This window comes from Drosophila innubila, assembly GCF_004354385.1.
Source record: "Drosophila innubila isolate TH190305 chromosome 3L unlocalized genomic scaffold, UK_Dinn_1.0 0_D_3L, whole genome shotgun sequence".
In the NCBI taxonomy this organism is placed as follows: Eukaryota; Metazoa; Arthropoda; class Insecta; order Diptera; family Drosophilidae; genus Drosophila; species Drosophila innubila.
The window spans coordinates 2,775,349-2,800,158 of NW_022995376.1; the positions used below are offsets into that span (position 1 = coordinate 2,775,349).

Genomic DNA, 24,810 nt, shown 5'->3' on the forward strand with positions numbered 1-24,810 from the left:
AAATTGCTAGATGGTTAGATGGCAAATGGATATAACACACTCTTCCTATAAGTAGCTCAAAGCTGCGGTAAGCACGATTAAAATGCTTTAAATTCAACTCACATTAAACAGAAGAAATTCATTAGATATATTAAATGAAAGAAATAATTAAGTACAATTTTTCAAACAACAATCTATCAATTTAAATTCAACTAACATTTAAGCAAAAAAGAATGTCAAAATGAGTGAATTTAAAAATTAAAATATTATTTTACAATCTTTTAATTAAAGTTCAACTCACACTTTTGTAGAAGAAATTTAAAAGGTATTACAAATTTATTATATTAGTTATTGAGCTTAAAAAATTATATGGCAATCTTTAAATCTAAATACAACTTAGATTTAGGCAGATGAAAATTATTAGATAGTTACAATTATTGATATAAATTGCTCTACTCTACAAATAATACAAATAATAATGCCAATCTAAAGCATTTAATTATATAATGTTATTTATATTTTTTTTTTAAATTTTAGATTTAATATGATGACTATGTTGTTTGAATAACATAAGTTATAATGCAAATTTAGCCAAATTTGTGGTTTCTGACGACCATTTTTATTTGTTGAGCTTTAAAATGTTGCAAAATAATAAATTAATTTGTTGAACTGCAAATATTTAAATTACTTACATTACAAACCAAAAAAGTTATATTAAATTTGTATGGTTTTTTTGTAATGTGTGAAATTTACAAATTGCTTATTAATGTTTATAATCTCATAAAAAGACTTTAAAAAAAATTAAAACTATATGGAAATCATAAAAAAATTACTTTAATTCGATATAATAAATTGTAATTTATAGCTTAATAAATAAGTTACTTTGTTTAAATTTTTATGAAAAATGCATTTTTTTTGTCCTCCTTTAAACAAAAAACTATTTTAAATAATTTATTTTTGCAATTTTAATAACAATAATAATTACAAATTTGTGCAATACTTAGGCCAAGTGTAATGCAATGTTTAAGCCTATTAAATTGTCCACAAATTTGCAACTTTTTAGACAGAAAACATTTTTCTACATAATTTGATGCCTAACCAATTAGTATATTAAATAATCCCTAAATTTGTACATTCAAAATCAACTGGCATTTAATTAAATATGCCCGCAGACATTTCAATAAAAGAATGCGCTGGTTGACAATTAAAAGCGGAAACAAGTAAAATGAAAATACAAAAAAAAACATATTTAAAAAATGAAATAATCAAATAAAATCTGGCTAATACTTACAAAGCTGATTTGCCGCAAATTTGGTTAAAATAAAAGGCAGCTGCAAATAATTGCAAGGCATTAATGTGAAATTCAATTCAAATGCCAATTCAATTGATAGCCAATATCTAATTAAATGCACACAGCCGCAAACATGTAACACACACACACACACACACACACACACACACACACATTGACAGACTAGATGATAACAATTATCGTGAGTACATTTGCTGCTCATACCTTTTTGTTATTTTTATTAATTTTAATTTATTTGGCTACAAATTGAAACTATGCGCAAATATACTGTACTATAAAAAATGGAGTAGAGCAATGAAAAAAAAAAATTAAATAAAATAGAAACGAAACGAAACGAATGAAATAAATATACACTAACTCTCTTGTTTTAGCTGAGCTGCGTTGGCTTTGTTGACGTGTTTGTGTTAACTTGGCGTGCATGCATAATTTAGAGTCAACTGCCAGCTACGTGCCGTGCCACGCCCAGCCACCTTGCCACAACCCGCCCCTCTTTGCAGCCCTTTTCAGCCCTCAGTTCGCAGCCCGCTAAACGCAAAGTTTACATTGAAAGCCGCTTAGGTTTGTGCAGTCGACGTAGCTGCTTTGTTAAAACTTTAAGTCAGCTAAGCGGCTTACCCAGCACACACGCTCACACACACACACACACACACCCAGACACACACACGTACGCACAGGTGCGCACTTTGTATAACTCATACGCCACATTGGCCAAAGCTAACGCTAAAGCGAAACCAAAGTAAATCAGCTTGTAAATGATACGCTTGTTCTCTCTTTTTTTTGCTTAAAATTTATGCTTTATTATTTGGAATAATTTTCACTTAAGCGCTAATTACAGCTAGTTGTTTTTGTTTTTGTTTTCGTTTTTTTTTTTTAATTCGTTATTATGCACTTCCAGTGTATACATTTATCAAAAATACAAATAATTAGACTGTACAGTTTTAGAACGTCGCCAGTGTTGCCCCAAAGTCGCCTGTTTGTTGTCTTCCAAGTTGATTGCCAGCGTCGTTTAGTTACGAGTAAGTGTGTTGTCTCTATGTACAAGTTAACTTGGCCAATTGGCTTACATGCTGTACTGATAGCGCACATTTGAGGCCAACTGAAAATAGACATAAAAATAAAATATTAGAATTAATTTGCATTTTAACTATCTTTTATATATTTAATTTTTAATTATTTAATTTATTATATTTCTTTACTTAAAATCTTAAATGTAATTTAATTTTGATGATTTGTCGACAAATTTAAGTATATTTGAATAAAAAAATATCCAATTAAATAAATTAATAATTAAAAACAAATATTTATTAATACGTTTGTAGTTTGTTAAAGTCGTAAAATAACTATACATTAATTAAAATAAATTAAAATCAAATAATTAAGTGATTTCAGGAATTTAGTAATTTAAGTTGGTTTTGACTGAGACAAATGACAAAAATGACCTCTCTTTAATGTTAATAATTTTGTTTTTTGGTAATTTAAAATATAATTATACATTTAATATTGTTGCATAATTTAAATCTGCTTTTAATCTCTTTATTATTTGTACTCTTGTCTTCGTTGACGTTAAGCTAATTTATTGTAATGTAATTAAATTAAATACAAGGTCTAATCTTTTTGTGGGTAAACTAACTCTAAAAAATAAATAACTAACTAAATAAATCAAGAAAAGCATATAAAATAAAAATATGTTATAATTAAATTTTAAAACAATTTATTAGGATGTAACTTTATGTTGAACTCATTATAATTTTCTTTGTTGACTGCTATTAGATGGAATTACGTAAATAAATTAATTAATGGTCTAATCTCTATTTGCCTTACACAGCTCCATACATTAATAATTGATTTAAGGCATAAATAATAATATAAATAATTAAATAATAATTTAAATAAATAAATGATAGTTTAATGATTTAAATAAATAAATAAAATGATTTATTCTTATTGTATTTTACCCACCTCAACGCCCACCAGACGCTCATCGTAATCGCTGCCCGCCTGCATGGCCAACTTGGCCTGGGACTGCATAATGGCATCCGAGAGAGAATCCCGCTGATATGTAGAGGAGCCCAACATGCCGCCAGCTGAACCATTTGCTGGCGCCTTCAGCCGTGAACTCTTGCTGCGGCAGATGAACTCGAGAATGGCCACGAATACCGCGAGCAGCAGACCACCGATGAGTATATAATAGATGCCAGCCACATTGCTCAGCGATAGCTCATTGGGTGTCGTCGTCTCCTGGCTGTCCAAATTGGGATTGCATTCGGTTTTATCGAACCACCATTTCTGGCGCAACCTCAGCAGTTCGCCATTCTCCTTCAGCGACAGCACGGCCAAATTGAGACGGTTTCTACGGAAGGAATCAACGATTAACTACTTAAATTTCCTTGCTAACAGATCAGTTTGTCGACTTACCGCAGCGGCGAACCAATGGGCGTGGCCACACCAAATCCCTTCGTATCAATATTGCGACCCACTTTCATGGTATCACACGGCGCCCGAGCATTCACATATTCATTCTTGGGCGACTCCACGAGCAGCGCGTATTTCCCCTTCGAGGTGCGAACTCGTCGAATGCCCTCGTCGTAGGTGTGCACCGACAGGTGAGGATTGGCATTCATGTACTCCCACATCTTGTTGTGCAAGCCCAGCTTCGAGCGCTGCAAAGGGAAACCAGCATTAAAGCATTCACTTAATTGATATTTAAAACATTAAAAAGTATTTGTTTCTTTTATTTTAACTAAAGTAATTCATTCAATAATTTTTTTTCTTAGTTTTCAATTTTTTTAAATTATCATTGTCGACTTGTTCCTGGGCTTCAAAAACTTCCAAATCTCATAAGTTTTCCAAATATTTACCGATTTTCATACGGAACATCATTTTGATCATTATTTGACCTCTACTTTGATTCTGCATCAAAATATGATTTATTTAAAAAATTCGATTTTTTCCGCCATCACTGTCTATTTTTCCCTTGACTAGCCCCTTGACACTTACTCAGAAACTTCGAAATCTCATAACTTTGCCAAATCTTGACCGATTTTCATGCGGAATATCATTTTGATCATTATTTGACCTCTACTATGATTCTGCATCAAAATATTATACACTTGAAAAATTCGATTTTTTCCGCTATCACTGTCTATTTTATCCGTACTTTCGCTTGACTTGCCCCTTGACACTTTTTCAAAAACTTCAAAATCGCATAACTTTGCCAAAACTTGACCGATTTTTTTTCGGAATAGCATTTTGATCATTATTTGGCCTCTACTTTGATGCTGCATCAAAATATTATTTATTTAAAAAATTCGTATTTTACCCCTATCACTGTCTATTTTATCCGAACTTTTCCTTGACTTGCCCCTTGACACTTATTCAAAAACTTCCTAATCTCATAACTTCGCCAAAACTTGACCGATATTCATGCGGAATAGCATTTTGATCATTATTTGGCCTCTACTGATTCTGCATCAAAATATCATTTATTTAAAAAATTCGATTTTTTCTCCTATCACTGTCTATTTTATCCGAGCTTTTCCTTGACTTGCCCCTTGACACTTACTCAAAAACTTCAAACTTTCATAACTTTGTTAAAACTCGACCGATTTTCATGCGGAATAGCATTTTGATCATTATTTGGCCTCTACTTTGATTCTGTATCAAAATATTATCCATTTAAAAAATTCGACTTTTTTCGCTATCACTGTCTATTTTATCCAAACTTTTCCTTGACTTGCCCCTTGACACTTTCTTAGAAACTTCCCAATCCCATAACTTTGTCAAAACTTGACCGATTTTCATCCGGAATATCGTTTTGATGATTATTTTGCCTCTTCTTTGACTCTGCATTAAAATATTATTTATTTAAAAAATTAGATTTTTTTTTTTTAATTATATTTTAATCCCTCACTATCCAATTCTTCCGTACAAAGTTGAAATATTGATAATTAAATATTTGAATATATTATAAATAAATAGGTAACCTACTTGAAAGAAATCCCAGGTGGAGCCATGCAGCAAGGTGCCGTATTGTATATCAGTTTGCATGGCCAGATCCTCGGGTGACTTGATGGGTGCCACCATGCGTTCGACGGTGAGAAAGGCAGCCAGGTTGGCGGTGTACGAGGAGATCAAAATGATGGTGAAGAACCACCAAACGGCGGCTGCAATGCGTCCGGCAATAGAGGGTGGTGTCAAGTCGCATCCTTGTTGCATAAAGGCGGCCAAGGAATACCAAAAGGAGTTGAGCAAACTGAAATCATTGACGGGGACAGTCGAGGGCTGTTGCTGTTGTGGATGTGAATGAGGATGTTGCTCCTGTGGTTCGCTGCCACCAATAATGCCGGGTGGCTGTTGAGTGGTTGTGGCATCATTCGTCGAACGTCGCACAATGCGCCACTCGTGGGGCGGAAAGCGGGTGACAAAATAAAGCACAATGCTGACGCCCACATAGCTCAATATGACACTCATCTAAAGGGGTGAAAGAAAATACTTAAGTACAAACAAGAAAGAGCGTTTCTATTTGGCAGACCGAAAATTTAATACCCTTACAGAGAGCTGTACTCAAATTTCAACTGATTCTTCCTCATGATCCGATTATAGCCAATATTGTTTAGAATATATAGACTACAAAATTTTAAAGCTGCAGAAATGCCTGAGAGATATTCAGAAACAAAACGTTTTGTATACTTTAAGTGGATAATTGAGCGATCGTTCCTATGAAAGCTATAAGATATATTGTTCTGATTTCATCAAAATTTGGTCAGGATGTATTATACAACAAGAAATACATATTTCCCGAGACTAATTGAGATATCTTAAAAAACGAGAATGATTTTTAAAATTAAGAATAATTTTGGACCGATTGTTCCTATGAAAGCTATAAGATATATTGTTCTGATTTTTTTAAAAGTTGGTCAGGATGTGTAATACAACAAGAAATACACATTCCATGAGATTGATTGAGACATCTTTCAAAACGAGAATGATTTTTAAAATTTATAATCATTTTCGACCGATCGTTCCTATGAAAGCTATAAGATATATTGTTCTGATTTTAGCAAAATTTGGTCAGGATGTGTAATACAACAAGAAATACACATTCCATGAGTTTAATTGAGATATAGATAAAAACTAGAATGATTATTATAATTAATAATAATTTTCGACCGATCGTTCCTATGAAAGCTATGAGATATTTGTTCTGATTTTAGAAAAAATTTGGTCAGGATGTATAATACAACATGAAATACACATTCCAAAAGATTGTTTGAGACATTAAAAAAAAATAGAATGATTTTTATAATTTAGAATAATTTTCGACCGATCGTTCCTATGAAAGCTATAAGATATATTGTTCTGATTTTAGCAAAATTTGGTCAGGATGTATAAAACAACAAGAAATACATATTTCACGAGATTAATTGAGATATCTTAAAAAACGAGAATAATTTTTATAATTAAGAAAATTTTCCGACCGATCGTTCCTATGGCAGCTATATGATATAGTACTCCAAAACGCGCTGCAATTTTTCACGATTGTGAAAAATAATTTTCAATGCATAATTTGTCTGCTACACTCTCTTTTTTATTACACATTTCGTGTTTAAATCATAATACTATCAGCAAGAGTAAAAAGAGTGTTTTTGACGTTCCGGGAACTTACCCAAATCTCCTGCGATAGCGGATTGAGAAAGCTAAAGACACCTGGCGTTTGCTTCACCGGCTTCTTGATCATAATGGAAATGCCCAATGACATAAAGGGCTTGGTGAAGTCGATGACACGTTCCCGTTCCGCTGTTATCGTCATGGCTGCTATGGCAATATCCGCTTCCTTTAAGCCCATAACCAATCAACAAAAGAAGCCGTTAACAGTTAACAGTTACCAGTTGCCAGTGTTACAAAGTGTTCTCAGTTGAGAGCTGAGACTGTGTCTCTGTCTCGTTTCTCACCTTACGCACAAGTTCTCCAACCATGCCGTCCCAGCCACCAGGAGCAAACTGATTCTCAGATCCATAGCTGCCATCCTGCACAAGACGCAGCTCAACTGAAGGCAAAAATAAATCAGGACATTTGTTGAGATTATGAGCTAGTACACTAATAAAAATCAGGGTATACAAATTAATGTTTTCGATGTATTTTTTTTTATGAAAATTTTTTGTTTTTTGGTAAAAATTGTAATTTTGATATTCAAGAAAAAAATCTTTAAATTTAAAAAAAAAAAAAATGTAAGATCTTTTTTAGTTGTATATTAGATACGAGAAAACACTTCCGCAATTGAAAGTTGCGGAAAAGGAGTAATTTTTTATTTCACAATAATACTTTTGGAATTATAAATATTTTTAATTTTAACATTAATATATAAGAGCGAAAGTTACGGAATAACAAATGTTTTAGGTTTTGGCTTTGATATTCAAAGATTCAAGAAAAAAAATCTTTAAATTAAAAAAACAAAACAAAAATATAAAATCTTTTTTATTAGTATTTAAAATACGAGAAAACACTTCTATTAAAATGAAAGTTGCGGAATAAGAGTTATTTTTTATTTCAAAATAATACTTTCAGAATTAAAAATCTTTTTAATTTTAATATCAATATATTAGAGTGAAACTTACGTAATAATAAATGTTTTTGATTTTAAATTAAAAGTTACAGATTTAAAGCTAAAATGTTTATCATTTAGTCTCTATAAATTTAAAATCACAGTTTCGGAATATAAGATAAAAATAAATGATTAAAAACCTTGGTTAGGTAAAAATAAATTATTCAATTTATTCTGATTATTCTGAAGAGAAAAATGTTCATAAAAATATAATAATTATATTAATGTGTAGTTTTTTTTTCATTTGTCTTATTAAAAAAAAACATATACAAGTCATAAGTAGTTTTGATTTTAGAAAACTGTTATTGTTTTGTTCAGTGTAGTGCAACTCACATTTAATGCCCAGTCTGACTGCCAGTAACTCGGCCAGATCCTTGCAATATCCCTCAAAGCGCTCGTTGCCAATCAACTGGTCCCCATAGCCGGCCTTATGCATTAGATATGGTTCCTCCAGCACAGTGGTCACAATGTAGGTGTGATTGCGTGTATAATCCCCATTGCTGGCGGCCATTGAGCGCGAATTGCCAGCTCCATAGCTGTGACCATGTAGGGGCAGAAAGCCAGCATCATCTCGCCACACTGCCACCTGTTGCAACGTGCTGTTCACTGACATTTCCACCACCTGCAAGGTGTAGTTGACACGCCGACCGTCGTCATCAAAGCGCACTTCGCCAGTTAATCCATCGATTTCCACCTGCAAAGCGAAACAAACCAAACCGAACCAAACCGAAACGAGTTGAGTTAAGTCCGAGTATATGAACAATGAAATTAGCATGGGGAATTGGTTGATTGCAGTAGGGAGTCGGGAATCGGGAGGGAAAAAGACCCGCAAACAAACCAAAAGCATTGGGCGTAACTTTCCAACTGGGAACTGCTTACATCACAAATTAAAATGAAAATATCTAAGCAAAATGTAGCTCAAGAATTTTCGCTCTCTGCCTTGTCTCAAAATAATTGAGGTCCTTTGAGGCATAATTTTCTTTTAATTTAAAGACAAATATTTGCAGACCGACCAAAACTTGTCAGCCTTCATTTCGAAACTCTGAGTTGGCCAACAAAGCACATAAATATAGATTATTCTCAAGTTTTGTTGCAGTTGTTGCTCTGCCGCTTTTCCTTCCGCATTTTCTCAAGCATTTTCCTGCAAAATTTATTTTTATTTTTAGCTATCCAAAATACCTCAAATTACAACAAATAATTTGCTCAACATTTTGTTTGACGCCTGAATAAATTTCTTAAAATATGTACAGGACATACCCTCGTTATTTATGTTTAAATCAGGGCATACCATTTATTTCAGTCAATTTTAAACATTAATTTTTCTTTAAAAATTAATTTTTACAAAATTTTTCAGGCATTTTAAATTTTTTAAATAAATCAATTTAATTAAAAAATGTTTTTTATAAACTACAAGTGTAGGAAAAACAGTTTAAAGGCTACATAAAATCTGCATGATTATCTCAGACCTTTAAAAATATTTATAAAGGGTATATAAAAGCCTCTACTCTTATTTTTAGAGCCTTGTATCTTTTCACATCACAACCTTAAAATAATCGGACTGAATTCATTTAAATTTAAATTATACAATAATAATTTACAACTGTAACAATCTTGTAAGGCTTTCCGCTTAGTTTTTTTATGTTTGGTCAAATTGTGCGATAATCCTTAACATATTCTCATAAATTTAAAGTTAATAAATAACTTGAAAATCAATAAAAAAATGATGCCTTAAGAAATTCCTTCATCTTTGGCCTGGCAAATTGTAATTTCATCAACATTTTTCAGTTCGCTTTATTGAGCCAATTTTGTTGCTTACCTTGCGCAGAACTCGGGAGATTTTCTCCCCCTGCTCCCAGGGTGTGACCCAGCCCTTGGGTGTATTGCAGTCCAACAAAGCGCTGGACTCATTCAGGGTATTCCCACCACCGGAGCCACCTGTGTGGCTGCGTCGCTGTAGATGATTGGCACGAAACTGATCCGGTTTCTTGCGCAGAATGCGATTGAAGGCCTCGACCAGAACAAAGACCGCATCATACATGAGAGCTGCCTGTGCCTAAAAAGAGGAAAATGCAAGTGAGGAAGTGACTTGCTTATCACACACAGTACACTCAGCAAAATGTGCCATAAGGTAAGGTATAAGGTAAGTCTGTACTTTAATTTATGACGTCTTGTGCTTAAAACTTTAAAATTGCTGTGTGATTAAATTCTTGAATTAAACACGAATCGATTTGAAATTTTATAGGCAGATTGACCATTTCTATGATAGCTATATGATTAAATAGATTAATTTAATTTAGTTAGCATATATAAAACCATGCCAAATATGAAATCTATTAGTTTTGGTTCATATACAGCGGAGTTTCTTATACTAAATTATTTTAGATTTTTTTATATGAAATAGTTTCTTTCTAGACTGAAAAATTTTTTTAAATTAAAATAGTTTCTTTCTTGATTGAATAAAAATTAAATATGACAATTTTTCTTAATAGAAAATAACACATTTTGGCATACAAGATTTTTGTGTACTTAGGACCGGCTTTTTAATGTCTCCTTAAATTTTATAAAATATATCAATTCAATTTTGACATTGATTAAAATACAATTACGTCAAAATTTCTGTTGTATAGTTGTCAAACCCCTTAAATAGACATTGAAAAACCGGCCCTAAATATGATAATTTTTTTTAATAGTACCCTAACATCATCTTTTAAAAATTTTACAATAATTTCTATAGTTTTTACGTCAAAATATCTCTAATATAATTATCAAATTCTTAACTAGTCATTGAAAAAAAACAGCCCTTAGATTAGTATCTTTCGATTTTTACAGACTTGAATTAATCCCAAAACGTACTCAAAGTATCCCAAAGAGATATTTTAAAATTTCACATTAAATTCTATACATTTGACGTCAAAATATCTCTAATAAAATTATTAAATTCTAAACTAGTCATTGGAAAAAAAACAGCCCTTAAATTAGTATCTTTCGATTTTTACAGACTTGAATTAATCCCAAAACGTACTTTAAGTATGCCAAAAATTTCTCATTTTGAGTTTTCGAAAATCGAACTTGAACAAAGATTTTTGTACTCAGTATAGAAAATTTCGAACTTGGTTAGTCTTTTTTTATTTTTTTTTTATTTAAATATACCCTGTTTAAGTACGATAATCTTGATTTTTTCCGAGTGTAAAAACTGTATAAATGTACCGAAATAGCTGGCATGCCACCATGGTTGCCTCCTGCCTGTCCTCCCACGCCACTTGGCGGCTCCAAACGCTTCCGGCTGTCATGAAAATCACGCAATGCACGCCGATTAGTGTCCACAATGCGAAAGCCAGTGATGTTGATGGCTCCGAATTCCACCACATCGCTGGGCCAGTGGTTATCCATGACCTACGCAAAAAAAGCAGAGAAAAAAGAAGCAGCAGAAAGCGTTAAAAAAGAAACGAAAGAAAGGATAACAAAACCCAACGGATGCTGGCAATAATTGCTTATTAAAGGTGGGCAGAATGCTGCCTCTTTTGTTTTCTGGTTTCGTGGTTATTTGGTTTCCTGGTTATTTGGTTTTTTGGTTTTTTGGTTTTTGCACTCACCAGGCCGCTGAGCAGATAATGATAGGTGCGCCGTCCGAGCTTAACATCCCGCACATGCTGTATGATGATCTCTTTGGCCATTTCCGCCGGGCAGTCGAGCACGATGCGCTTTTTGCTGAACCGTCCCAAATCCTCCATCGTGTGCAAAAATTCAATGGCCATCGTTACGTTGGCGATGCGTTTGACCATTTGCACACGAAATGTTTCATTTCCGGGCTTCAGTTCTTGATAGATTTGCTGCAGGCGCAGTAAGCCTAAAGGGGGCCGGGGCGAGCAGAGGAAGAGAAAAAAAATAACAGAGATGAGCCACAACAACAACAAAAAAAAACAGCAAAAAATACACAACAAAATGACAGCAAACGAAACAAACGTCAAACGGTGGCGTATGCGTAATATTGAGTGTCATATACGCTCTTATAGTTAACTAAGGGTGTGGCCGAGTGTGTCTGAGTGTGTCTGAGTGTGTGAGAGTGTGTGTGTGTGTGTGTAAGTCTGGCTATCAAAAATAAAGCTTTGAACCTTTCCACACTCAGACAAATGGCAATCAAATAGATCAAAAGAAATTCAAGGCATATTCACAAGATTTATGCCTTTGTGAAGTGTGAAGCTTAAGAGCTTAACTTATGTTATACCTTACCAAACCATGCCAAACAATGTAATTTCTTATTTACAGTATGTCACGTAACTACTTTGACAAAAATAAAATTTTATATGCCTAATAAAAAATTTTATGTGAAAGCCCAATTAAACATATTTATTATTTTTATACCCTATTGTATTTTTTCTAAGTGCGTTTATAAAAATTAATTAATTAATTAAAAAATATAAGACAGCTAGAAAAAATTGTTGTAACAAAATTAACTGGTCTTAATTTGTTTTTATCCATATACCTATTTAAATGTTAATTTAACGACAACAAAGAACAAAATAAATTTAAAAATCCAATATAAGAATAAGACATTTAGCGTGATATAAAAACAAATATAAATTATAGATAACTTCAAGACCGAAAGAATACTAAGAAATTAAATATTATTAGTGTAAATATTTGTCAAAACAGTTGCTTGACATTTTGCATCTAAAACTTTTAACTTAACTATACTTAACTTAACTTTTTAAACTTTTTAGTTGTTAATTAAAATTGCTTACTTTAAAAACATATTTTCCAAATAAATTTCTGCTATTTATTGAATTTACTCAAAGTTAATTAAGAATATGAAAAAAATATGCATATGGAATTTCTGTCAATGCAAACAAAGCATTTATTGAATTTGTTGCATGCTGGGAAATAGCAAATTACTTTTATTAAGAAAACTGTTGAATATGCTGCAAATTTGATGGCATTCGAATATGAATTTTGGCCAAAAAGCAATACCAATACGTATAAGCAAACGCAAAAAACAGCAATACAAATGCTATAAAATGTTTATGTTTATCTGTTAACGCTATTTGCTATTTTAGCCATGCATAGAAACGAGTTATCTATTTGTTTATTTTCTTGTGAGTGTGTGTCGAGTGTGTATCTGTGTCTGCTTATGAATACTTTATACACACACACACATAGGAAAACACTTGGTCAGTCAGTGAGTGAGTGAGTCAGTCACACTCAATCACTAGCTCAATCTCATATTCTCATATTCTGCTACTCATTCTCTGGCCGCAAAAAAACATTTTCACGCGTCATTTATTGCACGTCGTTGTTGTCACAGATGTTGTTGTTATTGTTGTTATTGTCATTGATTTCTGGCTGCATGATTTGTTGGCAATGGCCACATAACAAAATAATAATAAAAACAACAACAACAACAACAATCACAACATCAGAAGAGGAAACGGAAGTGCACAGACAATTGAAGTACTTTTTTGTGGCACGTTGGTAACATTTCAATAAATAGCGAACCTCAACAACAACAACAATAACAACAACAGAAACAGACAACAAAAACAGACAACCAAAAAAAAATAATAATAACTGTGTGCGTGCTGTTTGTTTGTTCAGCCATTTGTGTGTGTGTGTCTGTGTGTGTGCGATGATGTTTTATTGAATGCTTCCTATGTTGTCGCCGTATTGCTTTTTCTGCAACTTTTGTATTCATGAATGCGCCAAAAAATATGCTACCAATTTGTCGCCGTGTGCGCTCTTCGTTTAACGAACAACGAAACAACGACACAACACAACGACAACGAGAAGAAGACAAACAAGTGAGAACGCAACAGCTGAGCTGCTCGACTGTTAGTTACCCAGTAATCGTTGCCATTCCATTAAGTCACCGTAAATTAATTTAAATAAAATATATATAAGCAGAAAAAAATATATTAAAATTACAATTGTACAATTACAATTAAAAATTTTTGTCTTTGTTTTTTTTTCTCCAAATTTTTGCTATTTTGGCAGACAAGTAAATAAGGCAAAAAATGCTTTTAAAATAATTTTAGTTTACTATTCCAATTAAAATAAAATATATATAAACAGAAAAATAATTTTCGAAATTACACTTGCACAATTACAATTAAAAAATGTTGTCCTTTTTTTTTCAAAAATTTTGCTATTTTAGCAGAAAAATAAATAAGGAAAAAATGCTTTTAAAATAATTTCAGCTTACTATAATTATATACTATTCTATAATATTACTTATTCATTGATTATCTATATGCAGTCGTCATAACAATATAAATATAATTCAAAAGTGATTTAAATTTTGTTTTAAACTGCGCCTGCTTTTTATAATATTTCTCTCTTTCTGCTCAAACATTCTTTTTGATACTACACCAAATAAATACTGCTAAATTAAAATCAAAATTAAAATAAAATAATTAAAATACAAAATAAATTTAAAAAAATGTATGTTTAAATGCAAAAATAAATTAAAAGATTGGGGAAACTATTAGAACTATATCTTTATGATAATCTATGTTTATTAATCGATCGTGAATAAAATTTAGGATTAAAATTCGCAAAATGTTACACATTTAGAGTGCCTAAGCTGTGTCTATAAAATTGCTCTAATCACTCAATTGCTTTTCATTTGGAAGGCGGAGAAAGGCGTGCTGAAATTCTAAAAAATTCGTAAGCTGCATTCCCATTTAGTACTATCAAAAACTGTAATTGTCACATGTTTTATAGTCTGAGAGTTATATATGTTGAAATGAACTGACAGACACTGTCGCAAACTCAATAATCTGTCTATATAATTGATGCTACTGGGCTACAAACGTGGCCGATAACAGCGGGCGGGTCTAGAGAGCAACAACAAAGCAATAACAACAAACTGCTGACAGCAGCATTAAAATATAAAGTCTCGCTGTGGAGCCTTTTTTGCGTTAACAATGTAAGCGATGCTGGAGCAACGTGTATTGAGCTGAAGTCGGCCAAAAAGTGCCAGCAGGCCAACAACAACAACAATAATAACAACGGCAACAGAAGCGCAGTGAGACCAGAGAGAGAGAGAGAGAAAGAGAGAGAGAGAAAGAAAGAGAGAGATCAAGCTGCTGCTTCTGCGGCATTTCCTTTTCCTGTGCCGAATGCCAGCGGCAACAATGTCGGCCTACTTTTCGCCAAACGGCGCAAATATTAAAAAATGGCCAAAATAAAAAAATGGCTGCTACAAAAAAAACCAAGGCAGTGGCAACCAAAAAAAAGGGCCAAGCGCTGCCAGCAGTTGCATAAAGTCATAAATTTTATTTCACACAGAGTCATTAACACATGACACACACACACACACACACACACAGAGAGACTTCTCTCACAAAAGGAGCAGCTATAACGACAGCCTGTGAACTCATTACAAAAGGCGCTACCAAAAAAAAATGAGCAGAAAAAAAATAAGAAGACGAAAAAAAAGTAAAAGCCAAGGCGTCGGCATAAAAATGCTCAAATAACACACGCAGAAATCACTGCGGCGTATACGTAATATCATATGAAATTTTTACAGAGCTACGCCATTGTGTGTATTATAAGTAGATACACACATATGTGTGTGTGTGTCTGAGGGTGTGTGTGTGTGTCTTGATGTCTTCATCTTTAACCGTAATTGCTGTCGTCGCCGTCGCAGTCGCAGTCGCAGTCGCTGCTGACGTCGACGTCGCCGTCGCAAGTAGACTGCAGGAAATTGCTTTGAAATAAATTTCAATACAACAAAAAGGCAGCCTACGACAGCAGCAACAACAATGGCAACATTATGTGGCATGTTGCGCATACATATGTGTGTGTGTGTGTGTGTCTGCGTGTGTGTGTGTGTGTATGTTGTCGCTGCTCAAGCAGGCGAACCACTTCTAAGCGCTTGAAAGCACTCAAGTCTCAAGTCTCGAGTCTCAACTCTCGACTCCAACCAACTTGTGTTTTGTCTGGCCTCAGACGCGTCCTTTTTTTTTACTTTTACTTTTAGCAGCAGGCGCGTCCTCTTTGTGCCGCTTATTTAATTACATATTAGCAAAAGCAAAAGCAAAAGCAAAAAAAAACCAAATAGAACCTAAGAAAAGAAATAAATATGAAGGGGCAGCTGAAGTTGCCCTTAGATACTAGATACTCGTTTTTAGACATGTGTTTGATGTCTGATTTCTATTTACATTGCTCCCGCTTGCTCCTGGCTCAAAGCGCACATAATAGCATGATAAATAATGGTTACAGAACTTAACTCAACTGAATTGAGTTTAGACCATTTGTCATTACTCGCAAATTTATTACAACAGCGCTTTTTCTTTAATAAAAGCAATTTTTAAACGTTTAATTGCATTGAGCATTCCATTCAATAACTTGAACATAATCTTTAAAAAATATATAAAGCCTTAATTTATTCATTTACTGCAGGTTCGCAAATTTTGAAAATATAGAAGTAAAAAATTAATTTAGATAAAAAATAACTTTTATAATTATTTAAAAGAATTTTTGTTTATTCTCTACGCAAAAATTAGTATAAATTTGTAATTATTTTTAAGATTAGTAGAAAATTTTAAAATATTTTTAAAACATAAAATAATTTAGTTTCCAAAGTACACCTCTTTCATTATAAATTATTTGTTTTTAATTTATTTAACGAATTTCATATTTAAATGTTATATAAATAAAAAATTTTGTTTTAATTTTAATATATTTCTTTCCAATACTATTTTAAAATATACATATACTTTTTCACCGAAGTATTCTTTAGTATAAAAACTTAGTTTACAAACAAATTTTTTTTATGATTTTAAGTTTCTTTTAAGTAAGTTTATTCAAAGTTTATGTTTTAGTTCCTTCAATTTCATTTTGTAATATACTTAATAAAACAAAAAATGTAATGCTAAAAATATTTATATTTTTAAATACTTTTTTTCTGGGCTTACTTCATTTTGTGGTAACTTTCACTTGATATAAATGAAAAGAATTCTCATGAGCAACCAAAACAATTTATTTAGCTCTAATAAATTGCGTTGAAAACTATGCAAAATATTTGCATTAATTTCAATTAATTGTCACATTTTTTGTAGCAGCCCTCGTCTTTAGCTGCCACTAGACACACACACACAACAACAACAAAAGCACAACAAAAATGTCAAACACTCAGTCAGACAGCAACAACAATTACAACAACAACAACACATAAATGAAAAAGGCAAAAACAACAAACGCCAATTGGCGCCCCATTTATTTAGGCACTAACGAAAGCGAAATGAAATGAAATCAAAATACACGCTGTAAGCAATGGAATAATATAGGCATCCCTTTCTTTTTACACTCCCTCTCTCTCTCTCTCTCTGTTACTATATACTTACCATCATGCGAATCGTAGAGATAAATAATGCTTTGCCAGCCGTAATATTGTATGGTATCAATAATTGCCTGATGATAATCCGGACGCATGCTGATCGCAAAATCCAACAGTCCCGATGACGGGGTAAGCACCTAAAAGTATGCAAAACAAAGCGACACATACATAAGTGACAAGGTTGGTGAATAGGGGGATACTCTCTCTCTCCCTCTCTCTCTCTCTCTCTCTGTTAGGTTCGGGTAGGCTTGATTTGCCTTCCCTCTAGAGTATAACAATGTAATGTGCACGCTACATGAAGCAATAATAAAATGAAACGCGTTTCCGCTTTGACGCTGCCAGCGACAAGGGAGACACTGCCGAGTGCGGAAGCAGGGGGGAAAGACGGGGAACAGTGTAAAGGACATGTAAGTCCTGCCTTTTGACTGGTGGCAAGCAAAAGCAAGCAGCAACACTACAGTCAAGTTGCTCGACTTATTAAATACATTTCTTAATGCTATTTAAATATTTTGAATAAGTTTTTATTTTTAATAATTTCAACCAAAAAAAATTACAAAATCTAATGAATATTTTAAAATTAAGGCTATATAAAATGATATATAAATATCTCAAATGAATTTACAAAGATTGCTCCAACACTCATTGCTAGGATTGGAGAAACCTTTTTAATATCTCTTATAACTTCTCTGTTTATTAACCAAACCAAATGAAATTTTCAGAAAGTATCCATACGATATTAAAAATGTATTGTGTCAAATTTCAGAGCTGTAGCTTTAAAATTGCTCTTGTTATTAAATTTTAAACAAAAAAAATTTAAAAATCTAATGAATAATTTAAAATGTAGGCTATAGAAGATGATATATTAATATCTCTAATGAAATTGCAAAGATTGCTCCAACATTCGTTGCTAGAATTGGGGAAACTTTTTTAAAATCTTTTATAACTTCTCTGTTTATAAACCGAACATGATGAAATTTGCAGAAAGTATCTGCTAGATATTAAAAATGCATTGTGTCGAATTTCAGAGCTGTAGCTTTAAAATTGCGCTTGTTATTAAATTTTTATTAATTTGCCGGGTCAAATTTTAAAACAACTTGATCTGCAAGCAAAATATTGATGTATTCTTAACAAATTTGTTTGCTCTAACACTTGTAGTCTCTGAGATCTATCTCCTATGGATTTATGCAAACAGACAGACATTGTCATATACTTATAAGCCTTTGCATTGTTTTGGTTACTGGGCTAACAAGTAGGAGGCAGATATACGCACAATATACGAGTCTACTTGTATGTACATCAAGAGAGAAGATACACAGCGACCCGTTTCCGTTTAGCTTTATGCACACACACACACACACACACATACACACACACATACACACACGCCTGAAGGCACACGCAAATGCGCAGTCTGCTGTGTATGTGTGTGTGTGTGTGAGAACAAACTGTGACTCTAGTTGCTGTTGTTGTTGTTGTTGCTTGCTTTGTCGACGCCATATCTTGATTTATAGTGATTGAAATAAAAGAGGCCAAGAGCGCATCATAAATTTTTTTGCGCTCACTGTAGAGCGGGGGAGAGAGAGGGAGAGAGCGCATAGGGGGTTCTCGCTCGTTTGGCATTGTCTTCCGGCTTTGGCTTTTCTCTCTGTGTTTTTGTGAAGTGCCAGGCACAGTGACAACAACAATAACAAAAATAGCGACTTGTTGTTGGTAGTAAATTTTCTTCAAATTACAATTATTATGATTTGTGCTTGGCTTTTGATTTAGTAGAGCGTCTGGCAGACACCAAAGAGCAGCAAAAACAACAACTACAAAATAAATGGGTGTGTGTGTGGGTGTATATATATATATGTGTGTGTGTGTGTGTATATTTGAACTTATAGCCACTTATTGCGATGACTTTATTTTTATAAACTAAAGTTCTAACTCTGTAAGCTGTATGTTGATGTTTAAATTAGTAACGTGGCGCCTTTCACTTTAACCCCTTCCACTAGCCACCCCCACCCCCTTTGCACCCTTCTCACCATACGCAATAAACTGCAGCTTAAGCTGTTAAGTGAGCTGTATGAAAAGTTATGACCCTGACAAGGACAAAAGCATAAAAAACGAATTTGAGGAATGCAAACTATTCAAAAAGAATATGCTCACAAAAACTTTTACTGCAAGCGCCTCGAGCAAAATATATTTTAAAGTGTTTCAAGTACGTTTTTCTCCATTTTTTTTTTTTCATCTTTTTAGTATTGTCCAGCATAACGAGAACCTATTGACCTAAATTAAATGGTCAGCAATTTCAGTGGCTGACAACAACAGCAACAACAACAACAACAAACACAATAGCAACAAAAGCTGGAAATTGTGTTGTTCAATCTGTTGTCAGTTGACATAGATAGTGAAGTTGCTTTTATTTGCATGCAGTTTTTCATTCGCTGATGGGCAAAAAGAACTTGGCTGAATAATTGCATTGGGCTGCCACTTTCAACTGGCAAAAAGTCGACCAAAAATACCCTGTAGTTTTAAAGGCAGAAATAGCACAAAAAATGCTTTAATAACCAGCTCGAATTACTGCTTAAAATAAATTTATAACCTAGCTTATGAGTATTATTTAACTGTTAACAGCGTATCTACTAGTCGTTCAACAATTATCTACTCAAATGCAAATTATTTATTTATTTATTTTATTTAAAGGCAACTAAAAACTGGCGACAATTAATAAGATGATTATAACTTTAAAAAAATAACTTCACTTATTTATTAATTTTAAAAATTAGAATTAAATAGAATAAAAGCTTAGGACTGGAAAGATACAAAATGTTCCAAAATTTGATTTTATAATTAATTCAACAATTTTTTAATTTTCTAAATTATTTGTTTATTACTTAATAAATCTTTTTAGTCGACTGTTTTAGTTCAAGTTAATAAACAAATATAATCACATTTAAATTACAGGATAACTGCTAGTCTATAGCATTAAAAAGCTCCATGCTTAATTGTTTTTCAGTCGCTCAACTCGAAAACGCAAATATGCAACCATCAATTTGTTTGTCCGCCTATTTTGCGATCAAATTTATTTCCATTTTCCGCTATAAATATTATTTAGCATTTTTTTTGCTCTGTCAGAATATTCAAGTTAGAACTGCTGTTTAACTAGTTGCTATGTTTATTTTATTGCTTCAATTAATTGAAGTTTTTTTTGCCTCTACTTATATTTACTTTTATGGTTGATATATATTTTGATTTCCATGCGAGTTGACTGGAATAAATATTTGTTAAATAACTTGACGAAACGAATGTATGTGAAATGTGAGTATAAATTCTTTGAAAATCAGTATGCTGTTCTCTTAATTTTTATTTTGCCTGCTGGTAAGCGGCTTTAATTATAATTTCTGTTGCTCGTTGAGGGAAAATTCCGCAAATATTCCACATATTCTCTTTGTTTCATTACGAACTTTTTGCCCTTTTTCCGTTTGCCCGCTGGCAACTTCATTACTCATCAACTGGCACAAACACACACACATACTTATCTATATGCATGTGTATGTGTATGTGTAAGTGTATTCACACACATGTGTGTTAGTTTATTGACTGACTGTGCTGCAGGATGACTGACTCGCTCGTTGGTAACAAACCACATCAAATGTAAATAACTGCACACAAAATCAATTACGAATGACAATTTTTTCTTTTCATATCCGTTACTTAAAAAATAAGTTAAAGGGTATATTGTGTTGGTTGGAATGTATGTAACAGAGAGAAGGAGGCATCTCTGATAAGCATCAACAGCCGAGTCGATATAGCCATGTCCGTCTGTCCGTCCGTCCGTCTGTCCGTCTGTCTGTCTGTCCGTATGAACAAAGGATCTCAGAGACTATAAGAGATAGAGCAACCAAATTTGGAACACAGATTTCTATATACCCCACGCAGGTCAAGTTTGTTTCAAATTTATGCCACGCCCCTTTCCGCCCCCACAAATCGCGAAAAGCCACCACACCCACTTTTATTAAGATAATACAGTTTTTATGGTAAATAACGTAATCTACTAGTATTATCTATAATCTCACTTAACCGCAACAAGATCGGACAAGTAGAACGGGAGTAATAGCTAACCAAAGTTATTAATAAAGCTATTATTTCAATACAATCACCTAAAAGTATGCAGTATTTTTTTATTAGGTAGTAAAATCTATAAAGTACTTTTATATATATTGAAATAAGTAACGGGTATCCTATGGTCGGGATCTCGACTATAGCCTTTTCCACTTGTTTCTTTTTTTCTGTAGCGTTACGTTACGTTCTAGTTGCTTTTGTTACTCACCTTCTCCGGAAACCAGGGCGTCACGAATGGCATTTGGAACGTATTCGAATAGGAGTGCAATGTGTCAAAGGAGTCCGGCGATACGGCGCCCAGCATTGAGTAGACTCCGCGCGAGAATTGATTGCAAACTGCAGGTTACACCAATAAATATTTTTTCCAGTTTTTTTGTCGTTTTTTTTTTTTTTTGGAGTAGGAGAAATGAGAAAAGAGAAACGAGAAATAGCCACGCGACATGGCAACGGTTACAGGTTGAAAATGAAGCTGGGTTTCGGTTTCTTTTTGTGGTAAATACACTGAGAAAAACAATAGTTTGTTTTCGACATTTTTCTAAGTTTTCTTAGTTTTATGAAAAAAAAATATTTATTTTAAGATTCTTAAAATATTGAAATGTTATCTTGAATTCTAGATTATTTATTTATAATTGCTCTCTCTAGTTTGACTTATTATTTTTTTTTTATTAGATATTTTAACAGTGCTTAAAAAAGAAATCACTCTAAAAATCAAATTTAAAAACATTGATTTCAGCATATATTTTTTACTTAAATATGTATTCAGAATAAAGTTAAATTAAAACTTTAATAGGATGGTATAAACTCTATATTAAAATATGCAATAAAAAGTCTTAATTATTGGATTTAAGTACAAAAATCTTTTAAGAGCTTCGATGAAAATAGACCAAATTTCCAAATTCAAGAATATACATCGAAAATATTATTTTTTTTTTAATTTATTTTTTTTATTAGAAAACATTACAGAATTATCAATATTTTTTTCTCTTTTTTAAGAAAAATCTGTTATTGACGTCTCTTTTAGACAAAAGATCTTGGAATTAAGATTTTCGTTGTAAAACTATAATTTATAATTTCAGAAATATGTAAATAACAAACTATTTTTTTTAAGTGCACTTGAATCAAGTGGTTTTCTACTCGGTTTCTCAAAATCAAATATCAACTTTTGGGATTGATTTAATACCGATTCTTTTTTGCTGTGTATAGGAAAATGTATAATATGGGGGAGTTTAGGTATCTGGAAGAATGCAGTGTGCAGAGTGTAAGGAATGTGGCAGTGTCTAGGTCGTGATGTAAATGAATGTGCGCAATTAAATAGGAAGCCCTTGGAGGGAGCGAAAAGAAGGAAGTGAGATGGGAGGGAGGGAGGGAGGGTGAATGTAGCAAGTGCAATTTTCAATAAAAATGCGCATAATTAATGCAGACAAATGCTGTGTGTGTTTTGTGTCTTGTGTCTGTTGAGTGGTTTCACTTTATTGTACTTGTATGTTGTATTTGTTTTGACATTGTATGGCTTTCTAAGGGAGTTAGGGAAATGTGGGTGTTAGGGGGTGGTAACACCTACTCAAGCGCGATAATTTGAATGCATCCGCCGTATTGATGACATCAACATACGCCTGCAATTCGAAGCGACGCGAACTGACATTCAGATTGTGATTGAGCATTGCATATTTAAAGGCTGATTGCACATCGTCCGTGCCCTGTTCAAAGATGGCGCCTGCAACCATAGAAAGAGACAGAGAACAGCGTGTATGAGCGTGAGAGAGAGATATACAGAATTATATATAGCATATTTTTGCTTCGTTAAATATTTAGGCAGCTTTTGACACAGTCCTCTTAATATTAAACGAAAGCGCACTGAATAAATATTTACACAAATGATAGTATGTATAATACACAAGGACACACTAACACACACACATATACATACACACATACAGACATACACACTCATACATACATACATACAAATACTAGTGGCAGGCACTCTAATGCAAACGAAGTGTTGATGCAACAATTTTGCACGCTGCGCTTTTTGCATGGCCTGCTAAACAGTGTTGCCATTTTAGCCATTTTGTAGCTAGACTTGGCTACTTTTTGGAATTTCAAAAGCTAAAAATCTGAAAGTTCTAGGAATTTAATAAGTAACAATAGCTGAACTACGGAATGTTAAAAAAATTATTGATTTTCACACTACCAGTTTAAATATACCAGTCTAAATTACCATCTAAAGTATACTAAATAAAACTCCATATTTTTATCTAGATGATATACTAATAATTTGAAATAAATTCATTGACATATTTAACAAGTATTATTTTTGCATTGTGTGCCCAAAAACAGATCATTTTTATTGACAATGCATTAAAATATTTTAATGAAAAAAATAAGTAGCAGTTTAGAAAATTAGCTTTTAAATCGTTAAATATAATGGCATTTAAAAAATTTTTAAAAATAATAGAATTTTAAAAATGGATAGATATATAAGAACTTAACGATTATAAAAGTAAGCTTATATCAGTAATATTAATGTGATGATAATAAAAATTAGAATAAATGGATTCATAGTTAAAAAACTATGACAAATAGCATTTTTGCTATATGATAAACAAACATTAAGATTTTTAATTAAAAACATTCAATCTGCAATGAAAAAAAATTATAATGAATGGCAATTAATAATATTCTAGCGTCAATTTAGTACTTAGACAAAACTTAAAAAAAAAAACATGTCAACTTTTAAATCATTTTCTGGCTACCTTTTTTTGGTTAAACAAGTTTTTGTTAGCACTTAAAATACTGGCAGCACTGCTGGCAATTGAGAAGAGGCAGGAGGCAGGAGGCCGGAGGCAGGAGGCAGGAGGCATGTGTCATGTGGCACTAGAGGCAGAAACATTCCACAGGAGCAGCAGCAATCGCAGCTGGAGCTGCAGCTGGAGCAGGTGAATGGCTTCGTGTGCAAACCAGTCAGCATGACTGTCACATTAGCAAGCACACCCAAACACACACACACACACACACACACACATACACACTCACACACACTCCAGTCAAAATGACTGCAGGCGCAGTGACTGAGGCGCCATCGCGTAATAAAAAAATAAAGTAGCACAAAAAGGCAAAAAAAAAAAATACGAGCTGAAAAAAGGGGAAAGAAAATGCAAAAAATAAGAAATAATAATACACAACGATATTTCGAAAAATTCAGGAAATAGCGTTAAATTGTATTGCTTGTGTGTTCCCGTTAGCTTTTTCGCCACAATTTCAATTATTATTCATATGCCATATGCAAATTAAATGAATTCCGCCACTGAAATTTTATTACTAAAGAAGTCAATGCATATGAAAGAAATACAAAATTCGAGTTTATTGTAAATTCTACGGCAATTTGCAAAGTTTATTATAAAATAATAAAATTTAAGCCGTCGTTAAATTGAATATTTTTCCAATAAAAAAGGCAAAGCAATGAAACTAAATTTT

At 32.8% G+C, this 24,810-nt stretch overlaps 1 protein-coding gene across 1 annotated transcript; it reads right to left on the reverse strand.

Annotated features, from left to right (window-relative positions):
- Nucleotides 1–2,064: 2,064 nt before the first annotated feature.
- On the reverse strand, nt 2,065–23,057 carry LOC117786724 (glutamate receptor 1). The gene is made up of 13 exons (XM_034625081.1): nt 22,895–23,057; nt 21,542–21,669; nt 17,237–17,366; nt 11,486–11,739; nt 11,100–11,285; nt 9,709–9,945; nt 8,226–8,586; nt 7,243–7,337; nt 6,957–7,124; nt 5,279–5,761; nt 3,707–3,951; nt 3,251–3,641; nt 2,065–2,387 (listed from the first exon to the last, which is right to left on the reverse strand). Exons 1-13 carry the CDS (start codon nt 23,055–23,057, stop codon nt 2,352–2,354), a joined length of 2,877 nt encoding a protein of 958 aa, XP_034480972.1. The 3' UTR covers nt 2,065–2,351.
- Nucleotides 23,058–24,810: the final 1,753 nt, after the last annotated feature.

Excerpts from the sequence above, each read along its gene's own strand:
- LOC117786724 (XM_034625081.1), bottom strand. The coding sequence starts at position 23,057 with ATGGTTGCAGGCGCCATCTTTGAACAGGGCACGGACGATGTGCAATCA. Across the intron at positions 21,670-22,894 it reads ATTCAAATTATCGCGCTTGA|TTTGCAATCAATTCTCGCGC; the intron begins GTAGGTGTTACC and ends TGTAACCTGCAG. Across the intron at positions 5,762-6,956 it reads CGCTATCGCAGGAGATTTGG|ATGAGTGTCATATTGAGCTA; the intron begins GTAAGTTCCCGG and ends TCACCCCTTTAG.